Below are 21,172 nucleotides of genomic sequence, written 5' to 3' on the forward strand. Positions count from 1 at the left end.
AATGGAGGGACACAGCTCAAACAATACAAGTAGTGTGTGTGGGATTGTGTAGGCTGGGCTTAACGCCACTTTGAACATTATTTCAGTTGTATCACGACGTGTCAGCATAATGTAGGCGGACAACTGGAAAGTGATGCTAGAGTACGGTGACAAACCGAGAATCATTATCAATGCGAATTTGGGAGCGAATGAGCCATTCTTTTCCCTGATCCAAGAAGAGATACATGATGGAATCAGAGGCCATGGTTATGTTGAAACAACATCGCCGCGGTATAATACTGGGGCATAATGAAGCAGACATGAACGCAGGATATGACCTATCGTATTACTCAACCAACAGAATGGACGTTCGTCTGAACACGATGAAACTAAACTGTGCATGCCCACAGACCACGTACTGTCCTTATAGTTTGAGGAAACAGTCAGTGTTCACGACATTCAACGTCAACTTGAAAATGGAATCTGAACCATTTAGGCATACCCCTACAGTGGGTATAGATACGATCACTGAAAAGATCTAACCAACGACATATGGGGTGAGCGAGCCACATGATCCTGACTCAAGGATCATGTTAGGACCGTGTTAATAATAGTGTAATAACGTTAGGATGATCGGGACGTAGGTATTCCATGAAAGGGCACACTAAAACAAAGCTTTGCGTAGATTATTCAGTATAGGTTGACAAACAATTTGTCACTGGTTTGGAATTTTCAACTTACATAACGAGTGGTATCCCGCACAAGAATACGTCAATCGTTATTTGATATAAAGGAAATGGATTTCAACTTCTTTATTCTTTCAATGCAATGTTTCGGTACAGGTGCTATGAACATGAACTTACGAACTTGCATCACATGAACTTACGAACATTGAAATGACAATAGTCAGTACAAACAAGAATAGTACTCTTTAACATTGCTTTATTTCAGAAAACAAACAAACATTGAAGATGTTATTATAACAAGCATGTTAATAGGAGAATGGAGATAGAGAAAATAGAGAAATAAATTCACACTATGTGCACATATATCACATATCTTATTACAATTACAGATAATATGTCAGATAGATATTCTGTTAGAAGAAAGAAATAATCCAGAGAGCTAAATTTTAAGAAATATGAAATGGGGGCCCAAATACTTAAAATGATATTTTCAGTTTAAAATGAATGATTTACAAATAAGACGGAAAATGTTTTGAAAAAAACATTGATTAATTTCAGCCATATATGCTTATGTATATATCAAAATAATATTAACTGAAAATAATAAGATGAGAGATTTAATAAACAAACATACTTCTCACAATCATGTGCTAACACTTACATAACAAAAATAACGTGGCTGACAATATACTGAGCATAAGACCATACGCTCTGGCCATGGTGTTGAAACTACTAAGCGAAACTATATCAGTATGGCTTACATCGACATGGCAGCTTCAGAAAAATTATGAAAACCTTTTTTATGACCTTTGCTTAAATTATTGTATAGGCAGAGCATTGTCAACTGTCGTAACAAGTATTAAATGAGTTAAACTTACTGCGTTATTTTAAAACGTTTTATTTTGTCATATACTGCTCAAAATAAGTTATTACATCATATTTTAATAGTTAACCTCTCATGCTATGAAAGTGAACTATAAAATGAACGAATCATGTGTTCTTTAACTTATTTTGAGTCGTATTACTTTGTCATTCCTGAAAAGAGGTCCACAACGTTGAAGCTAAGGAGACAGGAAGTGTAATATTAATCAACGATGAAATAACATCTGGTTGAGAGTTTGTGTGGTATTTGATTAGTATGCTGAAGTGACCATTTAGTCTTATGCCTGATACATATGCAAATGACAGACCATACAAAGTTGACAAAACAACATTGCCACCTCACTTAAATATTTCATAATCAACTGATCAACGGTTTGTCAAATGACATCCAACATCCACAGCAAAACACCAGAGAACGGGTTCATTTCTCCAGCTTGAGATTCAGTGCTGTAACCGTGAACTCGCCTGCATCAAGGAGTGAAGTGCATGTAGTCTGCCTGCCTTGATAGTTTCACACCAAACAATCACATCCATCATGACACTGAAACTTAGTCACCAAGGTAACCTTAATGCCATGATCATGAATACAATTTAAGACGTACACCAATATAATTAATGGGGGCCATTTTCAATCTCATTTGAAACCATTGGTGTTCTCTTGTTGTACATGCGTTACATTAGGCATTGAGTGACAGTATGGTGGCAGTATGCCATGGCCCCTTTTTCTGTCCTTGTAGGTCAAGGTTGAAAGGTCATATACTTGTGAGCTGAGATTGAGACGTTGGCGAATTGTGCTTCCAACCTTTCTTTAAGATTCCTATGCACATTTTGGCGTTGAAACCAAAGTAAATTATTGGATTGGCAGCGCTGTTCAGGGGCGCGAGGCTCTGAATAAATGTGCTGGCGGCGACCATGTCTTGTGTTCTCGGTACATTGAGGTAGACGTCGACCAGATCAAACACAAAGTAGGGGCTCCAGCAGATGATGAATACTGCAAAAGACGGATACCAACATGATTTAACATCAATACAAGAAAACACTGATGCCATGCATCAACACGACGCCAATGCCAATGTTAAAAAACAATTGGTTTGTGTCCCAGATGCAGACAAATGCCAAGCTAGAACTGTTGCCATCAACAGTACCAATATAATGTGTGTGTGAAAAGGCTAAGTTGAGATAATTGTGCGTCACGTGGATATACGTTGTATTACCGGTTCTTGCCCTATTGAAACCCGTCCCCTTTTGTGTAGCGACGTGTCTGACATCAACGCTAGAATTCAAGGATGGCAGGATTCGCTCACCATTTCGCAAACACCTGTTATCGTCACTATTTGATGGCGATAAAAAACATAACATAATCGGAATCACGTACAATGGACGCTGTTTTTAGAAGACATTTCTAAAGAGTGTGGAAATGTTTTTATCGCTTATGTTTAAAGATACACCTGGTATATTTTATAATTATATTTCATGTATAGAATTTTGTTAAATCAAAAGATAAAAAACGCTTTGCATAAATAACAATACATGTTTCCCATTTAGCCCCATTGAACCTTTCACAAACATTACTGATATTGAGATATTATACTCCTTTCACTTTAGATGCATTTGTTCATCATTTTACCTCTGTTACATAGTACCTAAACGGTGTTTACTATTTTTGTGTGTCATATCAGATAACATCACACGATTTCTACAGTGATTCAGAATTAGGTGTACATGATGAATACACGATACAATTCACTTTGAAAGGTTACACTATTTCTACAATATTATTGCTTCTACCTCACTTTCATTATGTACATATATCATCGCAAGTGCCATCTATTGCTTCAGTTATGTCAAAATGCATGTATTTATCACGTTTAAATTACTTGACGTGATCTTTGGCATTTTGTATTTCTTCTGTTTTGTTAAAAGGGAACACCACTGGCTTCAGGATGGGAATTCGATTATTAAAAGATAACAAGCCAAGACACACTTCTTTTCTCAAGTTGGAAGAAATGCTGGGTTTATTTAATTATGGCTTACATTAAAGAACGATCTTTCAGAATATATATCCAATTTGTCAAATTATGTGTCAATCACACAAATAATTTAGAGGTCGTTTATTTATTTTACCAGCAATTGCGCTATACTTCTTCCAGGTAATTCCCAATCATTTTCTACACTAAAACCCAAAGGGCCTCACCACCTTACACAAATAATTCGTTCTTTCTTCATTTTCCCTGCCTGTACGAGGAAGGTATTGATAATTTTTTAGATTGAAATTTAACTCCGATTTGGTAAGTTGAAAACTTGACTTTCACCCGATGTATCTTGATAAATTCGAACTATTTTATACAGCATTGCCAGTGTAAACCTTTCACTTTTTATCTAAAGCTTTCCCTTCACGACACTACATCCTAAATCGCCCATTGCACTAAATATGTCTCCACTGACTCCTCAGTTCAAGACACAACAGCAGCGAAATGACTGAGGGCGCCGGTTTCCCAAGTAAAGTAAACACTGATCGATTCAGTGAGTCGGGGTATGATATCGCGACAATGATTGGAAAAAAACTTCAAATGTAGATTACATAAATGGATTGGAAATGAAATATGTGGAAGAAGAAAATTGAGACGAATTCGAATGGACAATAAAAATCATCATAAACAAATAACAACTTTTCGCGAGGTGTGATATAAAAAACGCATTGTGATGTACTTCGGATAATGACTACATAGTTTGCACGGAATCCTCCCTCTGTAACATAATGTAGGCGGCTGAATGTGTTGCCTCTGTTTATTCAGATGATGAAAGACAAGCTACATGTTTGTTTTGTTACATTTTGCGACGTGAGATTTATATCTAATTTTCTTATTTATCTTTCACATCATAGAAAAATAGCCTTTGTCGGAGCCACCAAACACACCCATACAGACAATAGCAGGGCTGAAAAAGCCACTACACTCTACCATTTATTATTACGTTTTTTAGATCCCAATCTGAGATAATACATGGATACTGATACGAAGACATACTTTACCTCGAAGCTAAAGCGACCAATTGTAAACTTCGATATAACCGATTTTCCAAAAGGATTGACATAAAGTTATAAGTTACAGTTGACATAACAGGCAAGTTTGCAGATAATCGATTTTCGAGATATATAATTATACGTAGACCAACTATGAATGTCTTTAGAGTCCACAATTATGATTACGATCAGTAATGCGCCGTACTCCTTGGTTCCACCAAAGTGGTAAACTTCCACGATCTACCTCAACATCGAAAGTCCAAATAAAATACTGCTAAGACGTTATTTTCGCCACTTAACCAGAAAACAGTATTAGTTTGTATATAGATAATTTCCGAGCAAATTCAATTTACAATAAATTTTCGTTGTGTTCATTGAAATTCCTGTATTCTGATTAGCTGAATTGGTCACGTGTTATTGCATTCATTTCCCAATGAATGTAAAAAATTAAGCCACGCCCATCGAGGCGCACTACTTTTATTACTTCTTAATGTCAGTGAATCCAAATATTACAGTCGGTTCAACTTTCATTCTTCGGGTTTCATTTCTAACTAGCATTTGTCCAACTGTGTTTTACCGTAATCAGGGAAGTAATGTTTTAATCTGGCGGTAACTGACCATGTAACTTGAAACAGCCGCCTTCACCCGGACATATTTCTTCCGGTTCGTTACAGTCTGACTGTTTCAGTTCTTTTCGCCTCTTGTCTTAATTGACATGCCCAATGAACATTGTTTTGATCCTGCTCTCCGTTGATTGGCTACTGACTGTTTACGCATGTCAAGTTATGTGCATAGATTAAACGATCACCTGATTCATGTCACGCCACAGTATGTATTCCTACACCTGGAATGTTTATCAATCTCGTCATTTTTTTCTGTTTTGATATATACAACTGTTTTTGGTTAAACTATTGTAGATAAAACATGTTTTAGGTTGTCGAATTTAATCACAAGCATTGACTGTGTATTTTTTCGGTTCGTTGAGGTATGAATCGAAAAACAATGGGCAAACTTTTGAAAGAATCCGCTACGCGGATTCATATAGTTTGCACATTGGTTTTTCGATTCATACCTCAATGAACTGGAAAAAAATACACAGTTAATCCTTAATTTAACATAACAAACGAAGGTTTTATGATGGTGGAAGGGAGCACTGTTTTTGGTTAACTATTGTAGATAAAACATGTTTTAGGTTGTCGAATTTAATCATAAGCATTGACTGTATTTTTTCGGTTCGTTTAGGTATTATTCCTTAATTTAACATAACAAACGAGGGTTTTAGGATGGTGAAAGGGAGCAGAATTTATATATAGAAGGAATTGAAACAAAATATTGACAAATCAAGGCGAACGTTGTTTTTAGTGTTGTTTGAAGTCTCTTTGAAGATCATTTATAGATTATTTAGATGTCAAAGTAATTTATATCTCTCATGTTTTAGATGTCTTATAAAAATCAGCACTAGATATAATGATTTTATATTAACGACTAGGTATCACTTGTGAAAACAAAGTAGTTTATTTTGACAATCGTGTCAGTTTAAGTATAATATCCCCTTCGTTCATATAAATTTTAATAAATGATTATCAAACGGTTTTAAGATCTTGATGATATTTTCAAGCTCTGGGAAGCTGACTCGATGTCAGAACTTTTTTTTACATCAAAGAGAAAACCTTTTGAATTCAATCATCTGTTTGAAAAGCATATTTTTGCTGTCTAATTATGTCTTTGTTGCTGTGGGATAATTCTGATTGATTATCAGTGAAAGTTTCTTTTGCCTGAAGCAAATTGCACCTTTTAGCTTTCATCGAACATTTTTATTATCCAAGAAAGGCAATATGTCAGCACATTGCTGGAATCGCTGTGTGGAATTTCTAAGATAATACACAAAAATGTGTGTTTAATATGTTAATGACACGGAAGACACGACAACCATTGGTTTGTTTTGTTGTTTAACGCCGCACATGGCGATTTCAACTTTGAATATATGATAAATTTATTAATATATTATTGTGCATAAACGATATGTTACAATTTAATTTAATGCTGAATCATCTCTTCGACAGTAATCAGTTAAACCATGTTTTGTATTTTGTCCATGCCTAAAATCATCTGAAGGCTTACCGAGCACAATCACCAATGTCATCTTGATGGTTTTGATCTTTGCTTTTGGAATAAGTCCCCTGGAACTGGTGGCACTGTCCTTAAATCGTGCGTTATTGGCTGCCGCATACACATGACCTCCTACAACAACCAATAGAAACACATATTACAATCAACTTTGACGGAGTACTGTCGTTCTGTGTTTTAATAAACCTGAATCTCGTATTATCACATGCAATTTGTCATTATGGGGTTCCGTCAGGACCTTAGCAAGATTGAGTTACCGAAAATAATCCAAAGATAAACTTGGTTATAAGACAGCTTGCGGAACGTCATAATGGATAACCTCTATTCAAATGTAAGCAAGTATTTTATGTATTCGAAGGAATGTATTGTATAGATAATGAATATGTATTTTACACAGATATATTTGTACATGCCCTGTGGAAAGGTTAACGATCTTACAGAGTGACGTCTCACGAGATCACTTATGTTGGTCAACCGAGAAGCAATCAACGACCTCCTTTAAGAAGCGTTCGGTAAGTGCGAAGGTAAACACTGGGTAACCACATATTCTCTTTTCAGTCCATTATTGGCATAAAGTGGTTGTCGAAACTCGCTATAAGTTCCGAGCAACCGAAGCAGTGATTTACCATGATTACTATTTACTGGAACCTTTGGAAACGACTTGGAGAGATACGTCAAAGTTGATAACACGGATAACAGATATAACGTACATTGTACATTATATAACACCGTGCTTATTAAAATGTCGGAATGAAGCGCCGTGGCATATACACTTTGGGAGTTATATAGAAAGTAGCTTCCAAAAACAGTAAAGGATCATTTCATATGCCAAACGACGTTTTTCTATTCACATCAATGTGTACATGTTTCCAAGTAACTTGTGTACTCTGTATAGTACACAATCTACGTTATAATTAGGTTCTTTGATGTCATTCACGAGACTGTAATTTGTGTTCACATATAAGATCACATTCCGCACTCATCCGAAAACTGGATTTCAACAATTACCACAAACATCAATAACAGTCCCAGGAAATTTGACTGCTTCTTTAGTAACATCACTCTTAAGACATCCCCAGTGCAATTAGAGTAGGTCCCAACCCTTTCGCATTGAATTAAACCGTCTCAATAATCTTATTATCTGATCGTTGGCAAAGAAAACATTGTTTGATGTGATGTCCTAGGAAGATGGGGCATCGGTCTGCACGAGACCATGGGCATTGGTCAGTCACGAAATGACCCCACTGGATGAACTGACCATTTGTAATTGTCCAGCAAGAGCCCAATGAGCTCATGCTTAATCTGTTGATCGTGTAGTAATGACAGTTCGGAACAGTCAAGTTAATTGCTTGTGCTCTAGGTTGTTAAGCATGCACGTTATTTTCCAAGCATATTGGAGAAAGACTCATTAGTGTAAAAAAACCATCCAGATTAATCTACTGATTACATTTTTAGTTCATTTGGACTGAATTACACATATCTGTTAAATACATAAGTCACATTCCCTTCCGTCTAATAGCTAAGCATGGCAATCAGGTGGGCAGTGTGGTACCGAGCTACATGTAGTGGTTATAGAGTGATGGATCCTGTATCATCGACCTATAGTTTGAATAATGTCAGATGCCTAAGTGATTCTACCTTTTTTCAGAATTCTGAAGGACACATGTATCTATGTACGCTATTGTGGTGTCTTCTATGGAGGTAATTTCCTTCAGATTACTGCTAATGACATGTGTCTCAGTCTTGGCAACTGCATCGAAATAGTTGACACCATGTCACGCATTTCCCGCTTCTCTCCAATTTAATGTTTTTTTGTAATATCAGTTCCTAATGGGAACTGGCAGTTCCATCATAACACATACATAGGGTTACGTCAAATATGTCTGTGTCTCGTCTCAGTTGCACAAGACGTGTTGTACATGCTATATCTAAGACGTGTTGTACATGCTATATCTAAGAAGACGTGTTGTACATGCTATATCTAAGACGTGTTGTACATGCTATATCTAAGACGTGTTGTACATGCTATATCTAAGACGTGTTGTATATATCTGCTTCTTACAAATATGCAACAGTGAGTAATACGACCATGCATGACACTAATCAAGTGGATTTCGTTCTGAGAACTACAACTATACTTATCTTCAAAAGTTCAAAAGTGTCCTACACTGAAACCCAATTGCAAATGACCAAGCCACCTTACGCAACACTTTGTTTTTTTGTTAATTTCCCTACAAGAAAAGAAATGGTATGCTCTTTCTCCAGAGCCGGATCGCGCTTTTTTTTGGTCACATATTATTTAATTCATGAATTTCAGTGGATACACATAAAACTTTAGTTTGAGTAGGGTTTGCACACACACACACACACGCACACACACACACACACACACACACACACACACACACACACACACACACACACACACACACACACACACACACACACACATCTGCAAGTAAAACTACCAACTGGGTCAATATTTTAAGACAATGTTTGTTTTATCTTGTCGACATAAATTGCTGTTCTAACCTTGGAACAGAGCAAGCGTCAGACCTACTTCATCTGCAAACACAATCTGACTCCACGGCGGGTCTTATTGACAGCTGAAGTGATGCTAGTTGGTCTCAGAGTCAGTGGCAGCATTAATGATTTCGTTAGGCAGCCTCAGAAGTCAGGTTAGCGTAAACAACTGATGGCCACAATTTAACGTCAGTGAATGTTTCAAAAGACGCGCGTAAGAGATGATAGCAGGAGGGTTTTAATGATGTTTTGGAAGATGGTTAGAATGAGTGAGTGATGACATTATTTTAATTATATCACGCCATGTCTGTTTCACGTGGGAAGAAAACTCCTTGTGATTTGGAAAAACCTAATATAACAGGTTCGTGTAGTACTAAGGGACGCAACGCTGACAGAAAGCCGCACATCATTGTGTTTTTGTTTGTTGTTTAACGCCGCTCTCAGCAAAATTCAAGCTATATAACGGCGGCCTGTTAATTAATCCAGTCTGGACCAGGCAATCCAGTGATATGCATCATCGCGATTGGGATATGATAACAAGCATCAACCAAGTCACGCCAAGCGTGGGTTGCTGAAGATTAATTTAAGACGGATCTTTACGTGTTTGGAAGATGTTATAGTTTGAGATCTAGAACTGAAACTTAGGTTTGTCGGATAAACAACTTTGAAATCTGGAAATAAAAGATTTTCCATATTGAATCCAGTAAATTTAATACTGAAATATTGTTAAAACGTGCCGGTGATTTCTTCGTAAGATTACGAAAAAAACCTTATGACACACGTCTCGATGTATTTAGGAAAACTGGTGTGATAAAAAAATGGAAATTCTCGTTATTGAGTATCTTGTTCCAGTATTAATTTACAAGCGTTACCTGTTAGCAGTTAGCAAATGGCTTTAATTGATTTTATAACCTAGTTGTGAAAGGGCATCGAGTAGGATGGGAATACACCAGAGGCTCAAAGGAGTTTTCGCAAGACATAAAATGCATCTTGCCATCCAGACATTATGATACTACTTTAGGTCATTAAACGTCTGGCACGTGCAGTGTTATATTTGTGTATTAGTTAAGTCAACATTTAGTACATGTGAACCTTTTGAACTTTTTTGATAAATCGTTGAGTTAACGTAGCAAGTAATTGAAGCGTGCAAACAAAATCCAAACGGATTAAATTGTTGTCGTTTTGTTTCTAATATAACGCATAACATTGACTGTAATATCTCAAAGGACATTTAACATGACGATAAGAAGGTTAGTAGGAGCTGAAGTTTAACGTCTAGAGCTTTAAATAGTCATGGCTTGTTACACAGTGAGATAAGGCTCAAGAAGTTTAGCACTGTAGGAATTAAGCTTACACACACGCAGCGCTATCTCTATACATCGTGACGCCTTAAAGGTCTAGCTCTGGTGAATCGATTCCGTTATAAGCACCACTTGAATGATTCTGTGTCTCACATTAGCACCATTTCGTCTTTTATACGTTTTCAATCTCCTGATTTCGATGTAATTCTCTCCACAACAAGTCGACTTGTCAGAATAGGAGGCAACAATTGGAATCAGTTTTTTTACCAATGGGGGATCGATGAGACCTAGAGGAATTGTTTACTGGCATTAACGTCCAGTCACATATAACTTAGTATTCACTAACATGAACTAATAACGCCCCATGCAATAACTCCCACTGAAAGTGTCATACAGACTGATTACATCTACTAACGTTCGAAGTACCGACTAATGAAGGTCACCTCAGGAAACTAATCCAAATGAAATGCTAGGAACCATGTCTGGTGGTCAGTTTAGTTGAATGAAAGTTGTCCCAAACCTATCCTTCTTATAGTACACAACAAACGCTCATGGTTCACTTTTGATCATGAACAACAAACAAGGCCACAAAAAGGAAATTATTTAGTCTTGGTATTTTCATCGTATTTTCTAGAAAAGGGATTGAATCCTGTATTGTCGTTTTTTGCTGTCATATGGTATTTAATTGCCAAATGTGAATGCATACGGGTTTGGGGAAATAATAAAATGTCTGCCAAGTTTCAAAGAGTTCAATGAAATATTAACATCATCGTTAAGAGAACATATTTAAACAGATTTACAGAAAGCAGTTGGAACAAGGTTAAAAAAACACAATTCGTCCTTCGAATCCACTCTTTGGTAAAATTACCCGAAGAGCGAGTAATCAATATGTTTTCGCCAATCAAAATATCACATTTCCAAATTAAACCATCGTTGTGCCTGAATATTACCTAACCTGTGGAGTATATTAGATATTCACTAGAACACTAAAAGAAGTTAAATAGTACAAAGTTTTGCACGGTATCAAGAGTGTCATAGACCATGGCTTAGCGAGACCCTTAAACATATAGCACATACGACCACATCATCAATCTATATGGCTGATCCATCATGTCAGAATGTGATGAATTGCCTTTTTCGCAGCGTACAATATATTTTACCAGGCAGAATAACCATCATCATCTCCAAATATTGCCATGTGTCAAACCGCACTGTCAACCAAAGTGTGTTCCCTGATCTAAATAATAGCGGATTGGTTAGTCATCTTGGCAGCCTCCTTTGACCTATAATCATATCACATCTCCATGATTGAATTCGTATTCCTCATATGTTCAAAATCATAAATCATTGATGATAATAGAGTTGATAAAAGGGTTATCTATTTTGGTATATTTAGTCTTAGTTACACATCGTAAGAATGATCACATCGGCCACTCCTTTCCTCGTTAAATCATCATAGACATAACATGACGTACACCCGCACGGCAGCATATGGTTCATATATCATCATCTTAGATGAATCAGTAATAGCTATGCGACGGTGATATTGAAAACAAATGTCCTCTCGTTCACGATCGAGGCACAAATAATCGGACGGTGGCAACGGTGGTGAGCGAAGTAAGAGTTGTTTGTTTTGAAACTGCACATAATGTTGTCTCGATGTATTCAGAGACTTAACGAGGTACCCATACGGCTCAGTCAACTTGTTCGTTAGTATCAGGTCTGCAGTGTTGCGTCCATTTGTCGTGCCAGGATCCACTGCTTCTCATGATCCTCAATGCCCGTGGTCTGTTATTATAGCAAAGAGGTGTATACGACCAATATGAAAGGTGAAAACGCAAATTCAAGAATACTCGGACTATAATGAGTCAGAATCGTCTTACAACAGGAGTAGGAAAATGTGAAATAAAAGGTGCTGAATGCTCAGCGAGAGGCCATTATCTTCCTTATCCACAGCTGGAACTGAAATATTGAATAATTATTTCATTAATGTGGTGTTCCTACAGTTTTGTTCGGAAAAAGAAAGAGTGCGGTTTTGCACGCATAACTTATCTTCAATTCGATACTGCGAAGAACAAGAAACTGCTTGCACTTTGAGCCTGACTGATTTGCTGGTAATGACCTACAGGATGCGGTCTACCCCGAGCGTCGATGCCGCATACAGACGCTGGTTATGTACACTCGCTTCCCTATTCTTCCGCCTTGATTTGTACATATAGTGATGACGTGGTCGGCGCGAATGGAGAGATTTAGTCATTGCAATATGGTTACTGGCCATTACGTGTCCGCGATCTGTGTGCTCCTGCTGGCTGGACGGCTGTCATAGCATATAATAAGATTTCCATATGTCCGACAGGTAATACACCCTGCTTTTGTGGTTCAGTTAGAGGCACAGTTCCAACAGCTCATTGTTTAAGTCAATTGTTCACTCGAAAAAAATAAATATAAATTATCTTTTCGATAAAGTCGTCGGTGATACTAAAGTACCGAAGACCTTTAAACAACAGGCATTCTATGGTACCAGTATTTAGAGAAAACCTTATAGTTCTTAGTTTAAATTATTCCCTGAAGCGTGAATGCAAATGGCTGTTTATAGGCTGTGTCTAATGAAGAGGAATGAAGAAGATGGATGGCCTCTGCTAAACTTCACACACGTGGTTTACATTCAGATTCACCACTTTTCAAAAGAACCACAGAAACGAAACAGTTTATGGATTTTACATTATATTTTTTCTGAGAACGGCTAAAGCTCTGGAATCTAAATTGACAGGTAAAGTATAGTGGGAATGGCATTTACAATGATTTAGTCCCTTGTTCATTTTCTAAAAGTAATTTAGTTAAGCTATGTTATTCATTAGCCCTAGAAAAAATTAGTGTCATTCTCTCAAGACTCCGTGGGAATCACGAATACATATTTGGTCACCAATAACCTATTTTGTCGTAGAAGTCTAATAAAACGAGTTACCGGGTGGTAAGTCTCGGTCATTCGGTTTACTGCATGTTATCGTACCCCATATTGGCAACCCCCAAATCGATATTTTTTTCACAGTTCGCCTTTATATTATAGGACTATTGTAAAGCAAACAACAGCAAAACTCTTATTCATGGTGGCATCAAATCGAAAGAAACACTATAAGCCACGAAATGAACGTTCAGGGCAAACTTTTCTTTCTCTTCAAGGTTACGAAAATTCTCCAATCTCGATCATATGAGGCGCGAAATGAAATGGACCTATTTGAACAGCTACAACTGTCTTCAAAAGCGGCCTAGCCATAGGTGTTACGACGATAGTATAAGGTCATGCACTTGTACCGCGTAAAATCGTGACCCAACAACTAAATAAAACCCTGTCTAGGCCCGGTCCTAATATATCGCCTGCAGCAAGAGGCCGCCCATTACAGATAACACCTTGCATCAAGTTCTCATCGCTGCACGCCGTAACAACCACAGATCCTTCAAGTAGCTGCGATGGATGGAAACATCTTTTATTATGCTTGTACGACAGACTTGACCAATAGTTTCGATTCATGTGAAAACAGTCTTCAGAAATAAAATCGCATTGTATAACAAGTTATTAGCATTTTGCCGAAATAATTATAATATCGTGGGCCTTAAACAATGAGAAAAAACGAAACGCATAGATATAATACCCTTCCTTGCATAGTTGATATTGATCAATACCGAAGACCTGTAATTGTACAGAATCCTTAAAAACGTTTTTTTTTGTTGATATTCAATATACAAGTGTGTCTGGTAGGCGAACCTTGCTGATACGAGATATAGCATACCAGCAAAGCGAGTAGTGTTTCGTTTTGACTTAATACCTTTCTCTGTGTTGTGTCTCTTTAGCCTTGGACTAAAAGCGGCGGAATACAAGGTATCATAGTAATCAGGTCTTTGAAAGGCATTTAGAAGTGATACACATAAGGAAGAGAATATATGGATGTCAACTTCTTTATTATGAGGAACACAACGTCTCGGAGAATATGCTTACCCCTTCATCAGGTGAATGAATGCCATGAGGCAGAGAATATATATATGTACATGTAAGGACAACAAAATCGGACGTCTGTTAACAAACTCGACCTGAAATTCGCTATTTCCGAACACATCCTGAAGAACAAAAAACATATATTCTCTTCCTTATCATGTAATGATACGTGCCGGTAGTCGAGAGCCAAGATGCGCTCAGCTGTTTAACTGTAATCGATCGTCGTCAGCGCAACAGTTATTAATATCAGTCACCCTTGCATTCGGAAACTGCTTGAATAGACTAATATGACCCATGTCAACTCTAGAATAAACTCATGGACATATTCCACGTTCGGCCACACATGTCTTCCTATCTCAGAAACAGATGACACAACTGTTATAAGGACAGCATTAGTGAAACTGGAGCACCTAACCCGTGTAATAACAGGATCTTCAGACCTGGAAGCTCATCTTGCTTGACATGCTGTGATGAATGGGGTTTTAACGCGAAGAATGAACCTATAACTTGCTGAAATAACCTCTACCATAGACAGCATATCAATTATGTGTTCAATAAACAAGCTAAGCGTAACGTGAATGAAAGCATCGTGAAAATGTCAAACCGTTACCCTCTTACGTCTTCCTGGTCATACTACCGGGCAATCTTTGAAACCGAAGCGTGGATGTGATCTCACATCTTCCGGTGTCGGAATAGAAGGTTATTAATAATTTCCATTCTGATTACCCCTACGGTTCTGTACATCAGTGGTTACCACCAAACAGGAAATTGGGACATAATGGCTGGGGACACTCACGCTTTTAACTGTGGAACAGTGGCGCTTAGTGGCATCAGACAATCCAGCCGGCATTTCAACTGACCTACAGAGACAAGGTCAGGTTATTCCCTCTCAAGTTTCGAATAAAGTGTCGATTAGGTAAGAAATAGCCAAATTAGAAAGGAATATAAATGGCATAAATGATAAAGAATATATAAAAATATATATCTTGATATGATAATATCTCGTCTTGAATATTTTAGAACGAGAGTTCAAGAAGGAATTATCACAGTGTTTTCTGATACACATTATTCTAATTGTATTGGTTTTCTTGCCGTAAGGACACGACGTTTAGATACACAAGTGATATCTATCTGAAATTATGAATATAATCTTTTCATGTATATTCATGAACTTATTTCATAGTCGTCGTATATTTGGGCAGTTATAAATTTTAACATCACTGAGGACAAACGCAATAATTAAAAAAACAGTAATCTATTGGTTGTTTTATTACACTAGTCTGAATCGAAATGTTATTGTTTCAATAATCTGTATCGTGTATTTTAGCATGTTCACCTGTTCACCTACCCGATTTGTATGTATACTAGGAATAATATTTAAGTTAACCCTTGTCATTTCAGCTGTAAGGTGAGGTGAAATGGGGTTTAACGTCGCGTCAGGCAGGGTAACATCAAATACCATCTTTTCACGTCTTTTGGCGTAACGCGGTCGGGGATCGTACACCCGACTTTCCGCTCACGACAGGGATGCTATACCACTCGACCAGGTAGGCGGTTCATTCCAGCTATATGTAATGAAATTACCATCTTTGTTGCACCAGATACAGCAAATGAACGCGGATAGCGGTCTCGCTCAAACTGCATTGTACATTGAACATTGCACATGTAATACATGTCTTCCACTGTGACACATTCTTGTTACTGGCATATGGCAATTAACGCCACAACCACATGGTTCATTGATCGGATTCAAAGAAAACAAGAGTCATCAGAAAGATGACATACCACGAACACCGCCCTTCAAGAACCTAAGTCAAACTTGTTGCCATGGAAACGTAAAAAATATAAAACTTTCTAAAATTCCTTAATAGTAAAAGGCACAACTTCAGTATGTGACTGATAGATTTGCAAAGTTTTAATCAAATACACTGAATTGTTTTCGAGTTCTGCCCCAGAAAAGGAAATGATTACGGACGGACAGATGGACGGACAGACAGACAGACAGACTGGCTGATCGCTATATCCCCCCGCATTATATGCCGTGTGTGTGTGGGGGGGGGGGGGGGGGGGGGGGATAAAAATGCGTCCAAAAGGTACATGACAGAACATGCGCAAGTGGCATGATTGAAGCTGGCCAATGACAAAAGGCAGTTGCCAGACACTTTGGTACATCTAAAATGTGGCATCCCGACTGATGGAACGATATCGGCAAATGTGTTGGGTTAAGATTAGGTTGGGTAGAGGAATGCCTAGAAAGAGTATTCCCAGGCAGGATCGATATGTATGCGCCACTGCTTTGAGGAACAGAATTTCTGCAACAGAATTGAGGTACAACTTCAGGCCTGGCACAGGAATCCGACTTCTACGTTAATCAAGAGGAATGCGTATAAGTGAGGCATAAGGGCACGTCAAACAAAAGTGGGCACAGCCGTTTGGAGGTCGTCATCAGCGGCATTGGAGAATCAACATGTTTTCTGATGAATCAAGATTCTGTTTACGCTTTACAGATGATAGCCAACGTGTTTGGAGACGGCATGGAGAGATGTGCTATCGGACAGCAGTCCAATAGCTTGATAGATGGCAGCACCATGGATTCGCCTGGCACAACATACAACAAAAGGTCGGATCTGATGATCATGCAAAGGACAATGACCAAATATTAAGTCAAGCCCCATTTGCCCAGCGAGTGTGTCAGGACATGGAGTTCCAAGGTGATAACCCACGTTTTCACAGAGCTGTCGTTGCAGTCGATGCAGCAAGGTGTCACATCATTGTCCCGGCCAGGCAAGTCTCCAGACATTTCACCGATTGAACACGTTTGGGGTGTTCTAGGCCGAAGAACAGCTTTCCCCGCTTGGGTAAACCTTACAAGAAGAATGACAAAGGATACCATGGGAGACAATCCAGAGTCTGATATTTAGTCTACTCAGAAGAGGTCGTGCCTGCATCGATGCGTGGCATAGACCATGTATTTACTTTCCTCTGTCTCTAGTATATATGACACGAATACAATTTCCAACCACAGCTTTTGTGAGTACACAAGAGAGCGTAGACAAGAGAGAACCGAATTTTGCCCTTTATTAGTTGATAAGGAGTTTTGACTCACCAGTGTTTGTGAGTTCTACATTGCGATTTTACTCTAACTTCAAGCGAAATGTTAAGTATGTCCAATATGTGAGAATCAATTATTGATGTCCTATTTGTATTATAGTCATTTTCAGTTACAGTTCTTGTTGAAAGTCGTCTCGTGGTGCATGTCCTTTGAGTATGCCAGGGTAATCTTCACAAAAATGACTCTATTTCAGTCCCTGTGCTAAATTCATACTGACGTATGCATACATTATGAGAAACCAAAGTAAATATGAAATGTACCTCCAACGCCTTCTTAAAGGATGTATTTACCACATAATCCCCTACTTCTTTTAGAATGTGTCCACTCAATCTTTGACTCTCGTCTCCGACACACAGAATAGGTCATCCCTGTTAAATGACACCTAGGTATTGCTTTGCGGCTTTTCTGGAAACGACAAAAAACCCAGCGCCAATCTGAATCTGATACACAACAAAGTACACTTAATCTTTGGCAATACCCATACTTATCGCCAAACTGAATCTGCAGCTATCAAATGTATTTACTATTTCTCGGTTTCTTTGAAGGCGTGCTGAGGAATTGCCTATTCTAATCTTTGCGAGCCAACATGGACATCAAAGATGACAAATATTCGCGATCACAGAAGATTGTCGCCAGGGAACAAAGTCTGTTAAAATATGAGGGTATTGTCAGGACTCTACCATGGACTTCGTTGCAAAGATGCTGACGTCGAAACTATGGGATAGGGGTCACGTTATTTTGGGGAAAGATACTAAAGGTGTACTAACTCTGCCATATTAAACATGCGTGGGACGTTCCGTATTCTTGTTGTGACAGACAATGGAATGACTATCGTATTCTTGTCAACGTTTTTGTCTTATGCCTGTTGTGACAGACCACGAATGTTTCTGCCGTATCCCTGTTAGGACAGAACATGAAAGTTTCTGTCTTAAGCCTGTTGAGACAGACCACGAATGCGTCTGGTGTAACCCTGTTATGGCAGATCATGAACTCTTCTGTCGTATTCTTCTTGTGACAAACCACAGAACAACTCCGTGACCCCAGATGAATTTTCTACCTTTATCTACATCTCCTAGGAAGATCAGCATGGGTAAACTACTTGATCATGTTCGTATACTTGAAATCCTCTAAATTCAACCTTTTTGACACAATTTAGCTTTACTTTCACATTAAGTCCTAAACGTGCAAGTTTTTAAATGTACAAAGTGCTCGTTGATATGAACACATCTGATAGTTTGTATGATGATGTAGGGATCGCTGTGCTCATTCCTTGCATATCCAATTGTTCAGAAAGTGCCTTTACCATACGTTGTCCTTTCAACAGATGTTGTTGGTTGTAGGTTGTAGTTTCTTTAGTTCTCCCTCAGTCTATTCACACAAATGGTTTGAAAGACATGCATAGTTGACAAATCAAATGTTATTTTACATTCCGTCAGTAACTATTCATCTAACAATTATTCAAATTGCAAAACACAAACTTTTCACAGTAGTTGTCTGTATTGCGTCCATCAGCCTCTCTGAAATATTGCATTTGTCAGTGTACATTGTGTGTAACGAGAGTCGCATTTCATCTCTCTTGTCATAATTTAATCAACATTAATTTGCATTCATTGACACAGAATGAACAAACGTAGTTAGTGTTTGATGTAAAACAGTTTTTGTTTCAATACCCGTGAGAAGCAATAGTGTTTCATTTCTGGTAAAAATCACATTTCTTTCGTCGACTCCTAATCTGGCCAGTGAGTATTTCTTTGCTGGATAGAATTGATTCCCAGGGAAAACAGTTGGCTACACTGTACCCTTTAACATTTCTGCAAAAGGAAAACACAATTTATTTTGCACTTAAAATATCTCTGGCATACATTGCCAAGTGACATCGGCAAGTGACATCGCCGAGATAAGTGTAATGACGGACCTTCTCCGTTGTGTTGGTGAGCATTGTCTATTGACTTCATATTAAAAAAGGACACTTGTTGAAATACGAATTTCAGTATCATCTGATTACAGACAAAGCAAAAACTTATTTTAAAGCAGCTATAATGATAACAGGTTCTTCCTTCCCGAAAATATCAGATTACAAACCGTGTTTTTGTACAAACAGCCTTCAAACTATATTAATTGTTCTAGAAAGCTTTATGTACTTCATTTGTTTCAGAAAGCAACATCAGTCTAGGGTTGATCTGCCATATAAGAATTGGAGTGTGTCGCTTCTCGGATAGGCTACGTCTCTTTTTACTCCTTTTTAACCATCCAGCAGGGCTCTAATAGAAATTTCTTATATATAGGTTATCGATGTTTCTTTCCAGCAATGAGTACGCCCGAGGCTCGTCCTCTGTTTTTGACGAAAGTGTCAATCATTAGAAAGTCATCTGTGGGACCAATTTCTTCTCAGCTCACTTTCTCAAGGTTCGTCTAACAATGTTCATTGGAATTATCCTTCATCAGACTGCAAATGCAGACCGTATTATACTGCATGAAAAAAAATATGCCACAAATATAATGCAAACAAATTGTGACCCTCGTGAAGATAGGCTTAATTACACACGTCGTCCTGAATGGAGCATTTCCCACTTTCCCAAATTGATCAAGGTTCATTTATGGAGTGGTATAAAAGCTCCATCTCACTATTTCTCAGGCACTCATGTTCCACATAAATCCGGTTCCGATCTGACCTTACTTCCAATTTTGAATTAAACGAATCGACATCCTCTTTTGGTGAAACGATATTCTTATTTCACTAAGATCTGGATCCGTTTTAACGGTCTTCCAACTTTCAGATTGACTTGCTCCAAACCTTGACCTTCAAACAAGAGGAAATTTGTCAAGCTGCAAATGCGCATGAGCAGACTCCTCTATATGGTGGATTCAGATTTATTTAAACCTGTCCTGTGTTCAAGTGATGGAATTAAAACCGTCCGGGTTTCGCGTAAATGTCAGCATGAATACATCCTGTGACAGTAGCTGGGACATAATTCACACACATGTCAATAGAAAACTTGTGATAAAGTCATGAGATTTTACCATATATTCTCAACGCCAACAATAATCGTGATCATGTTCTTATTCATAAATTGGGAGTACATAAAGCCTCTTCATTTGAAGATGTAAAAGATTACTGATGTTTAAGTTTGCACAAAATTTATCCCATTGGCTTTCTTATAACAGGCATGGCAAGCATGGGTTCACGGGTTAACTTTGAGGTACATCTCTTTCCACGAAGATGTCCAGACATTTTATGGTAGACATATGGTGGACATTTCAGTGACTTAATTGCTGTCCGATGCAATTCCCTTTCATGAATTGTACCATATGTTCCCGTGTATTTTTCAGGTGAACACTTGCTTGTCTTTGCGTGTGTTTGTGATGAGTGCCACCAGTGGGGCAGGATACGCTCACTTTTCGCGAACACATGGTACCATCACTACTTGATAATTAATACCAAACACATACTGATGATATAGTCGGAATCGTACAATGAAAGTTTCTTATGATTACAGAAAGGGAGTTTTCGCTTTTATTTATATAATTATGACAGTAGAAATGTCACTG

The 21,172-nt window shown here is 38.0% G+C and overlaps 1 protein-coding gene across 2 annotated transcripts in view; it reads right to left on the bottom strand.

Annotated features, from left to right (window-relative positions):
- Window positions 1-1,281: 1,281 nt before the first annotated feature.
- LOC139463362 (cardioacceleratory peptide receptor-like) overlaps window positions 1,282-21,172 on the bottom strand; it is a 109,049-nt gene continuing 89,158 nt past the window's right edge. For both annotated transcript variants that reach the window (XM_071244616.1, XM_071244617.1), the window contains 2 exons: window positions 6,691-6,810; window positions 1,282-2,538 (listed from right to left, as the gene is read on the bottom strand). In XM_071244616.1, the coding sequence (XP_071100717.1) occupies window positions 2,300-2,538; window positions 6,691-6,810 (359 nt within the window). In that variant the 3' untranslated portion in view covers window positions 1,282-2,299. The remainder of the gene's footprint in view (window positions 2,539-6,690; window positions 6,811-21,172) is intronic.

Source organism: Haliotis cracherodii, unplaced genomic scaffold (assembly GCF_022045235.1).
Source record: "Haliotis cracherodii isolate W230 unplaced genomic scaffold, xgHalCrac1.p SCAF_16, whole genome shotgun sequence".
Taxonomy (NCBI): Eukaryota; Metazoa; Mollusca; class Gastropoda; order Lepetellida; family Haliotidae; genus Haliotis; species Haliotis cracherodii.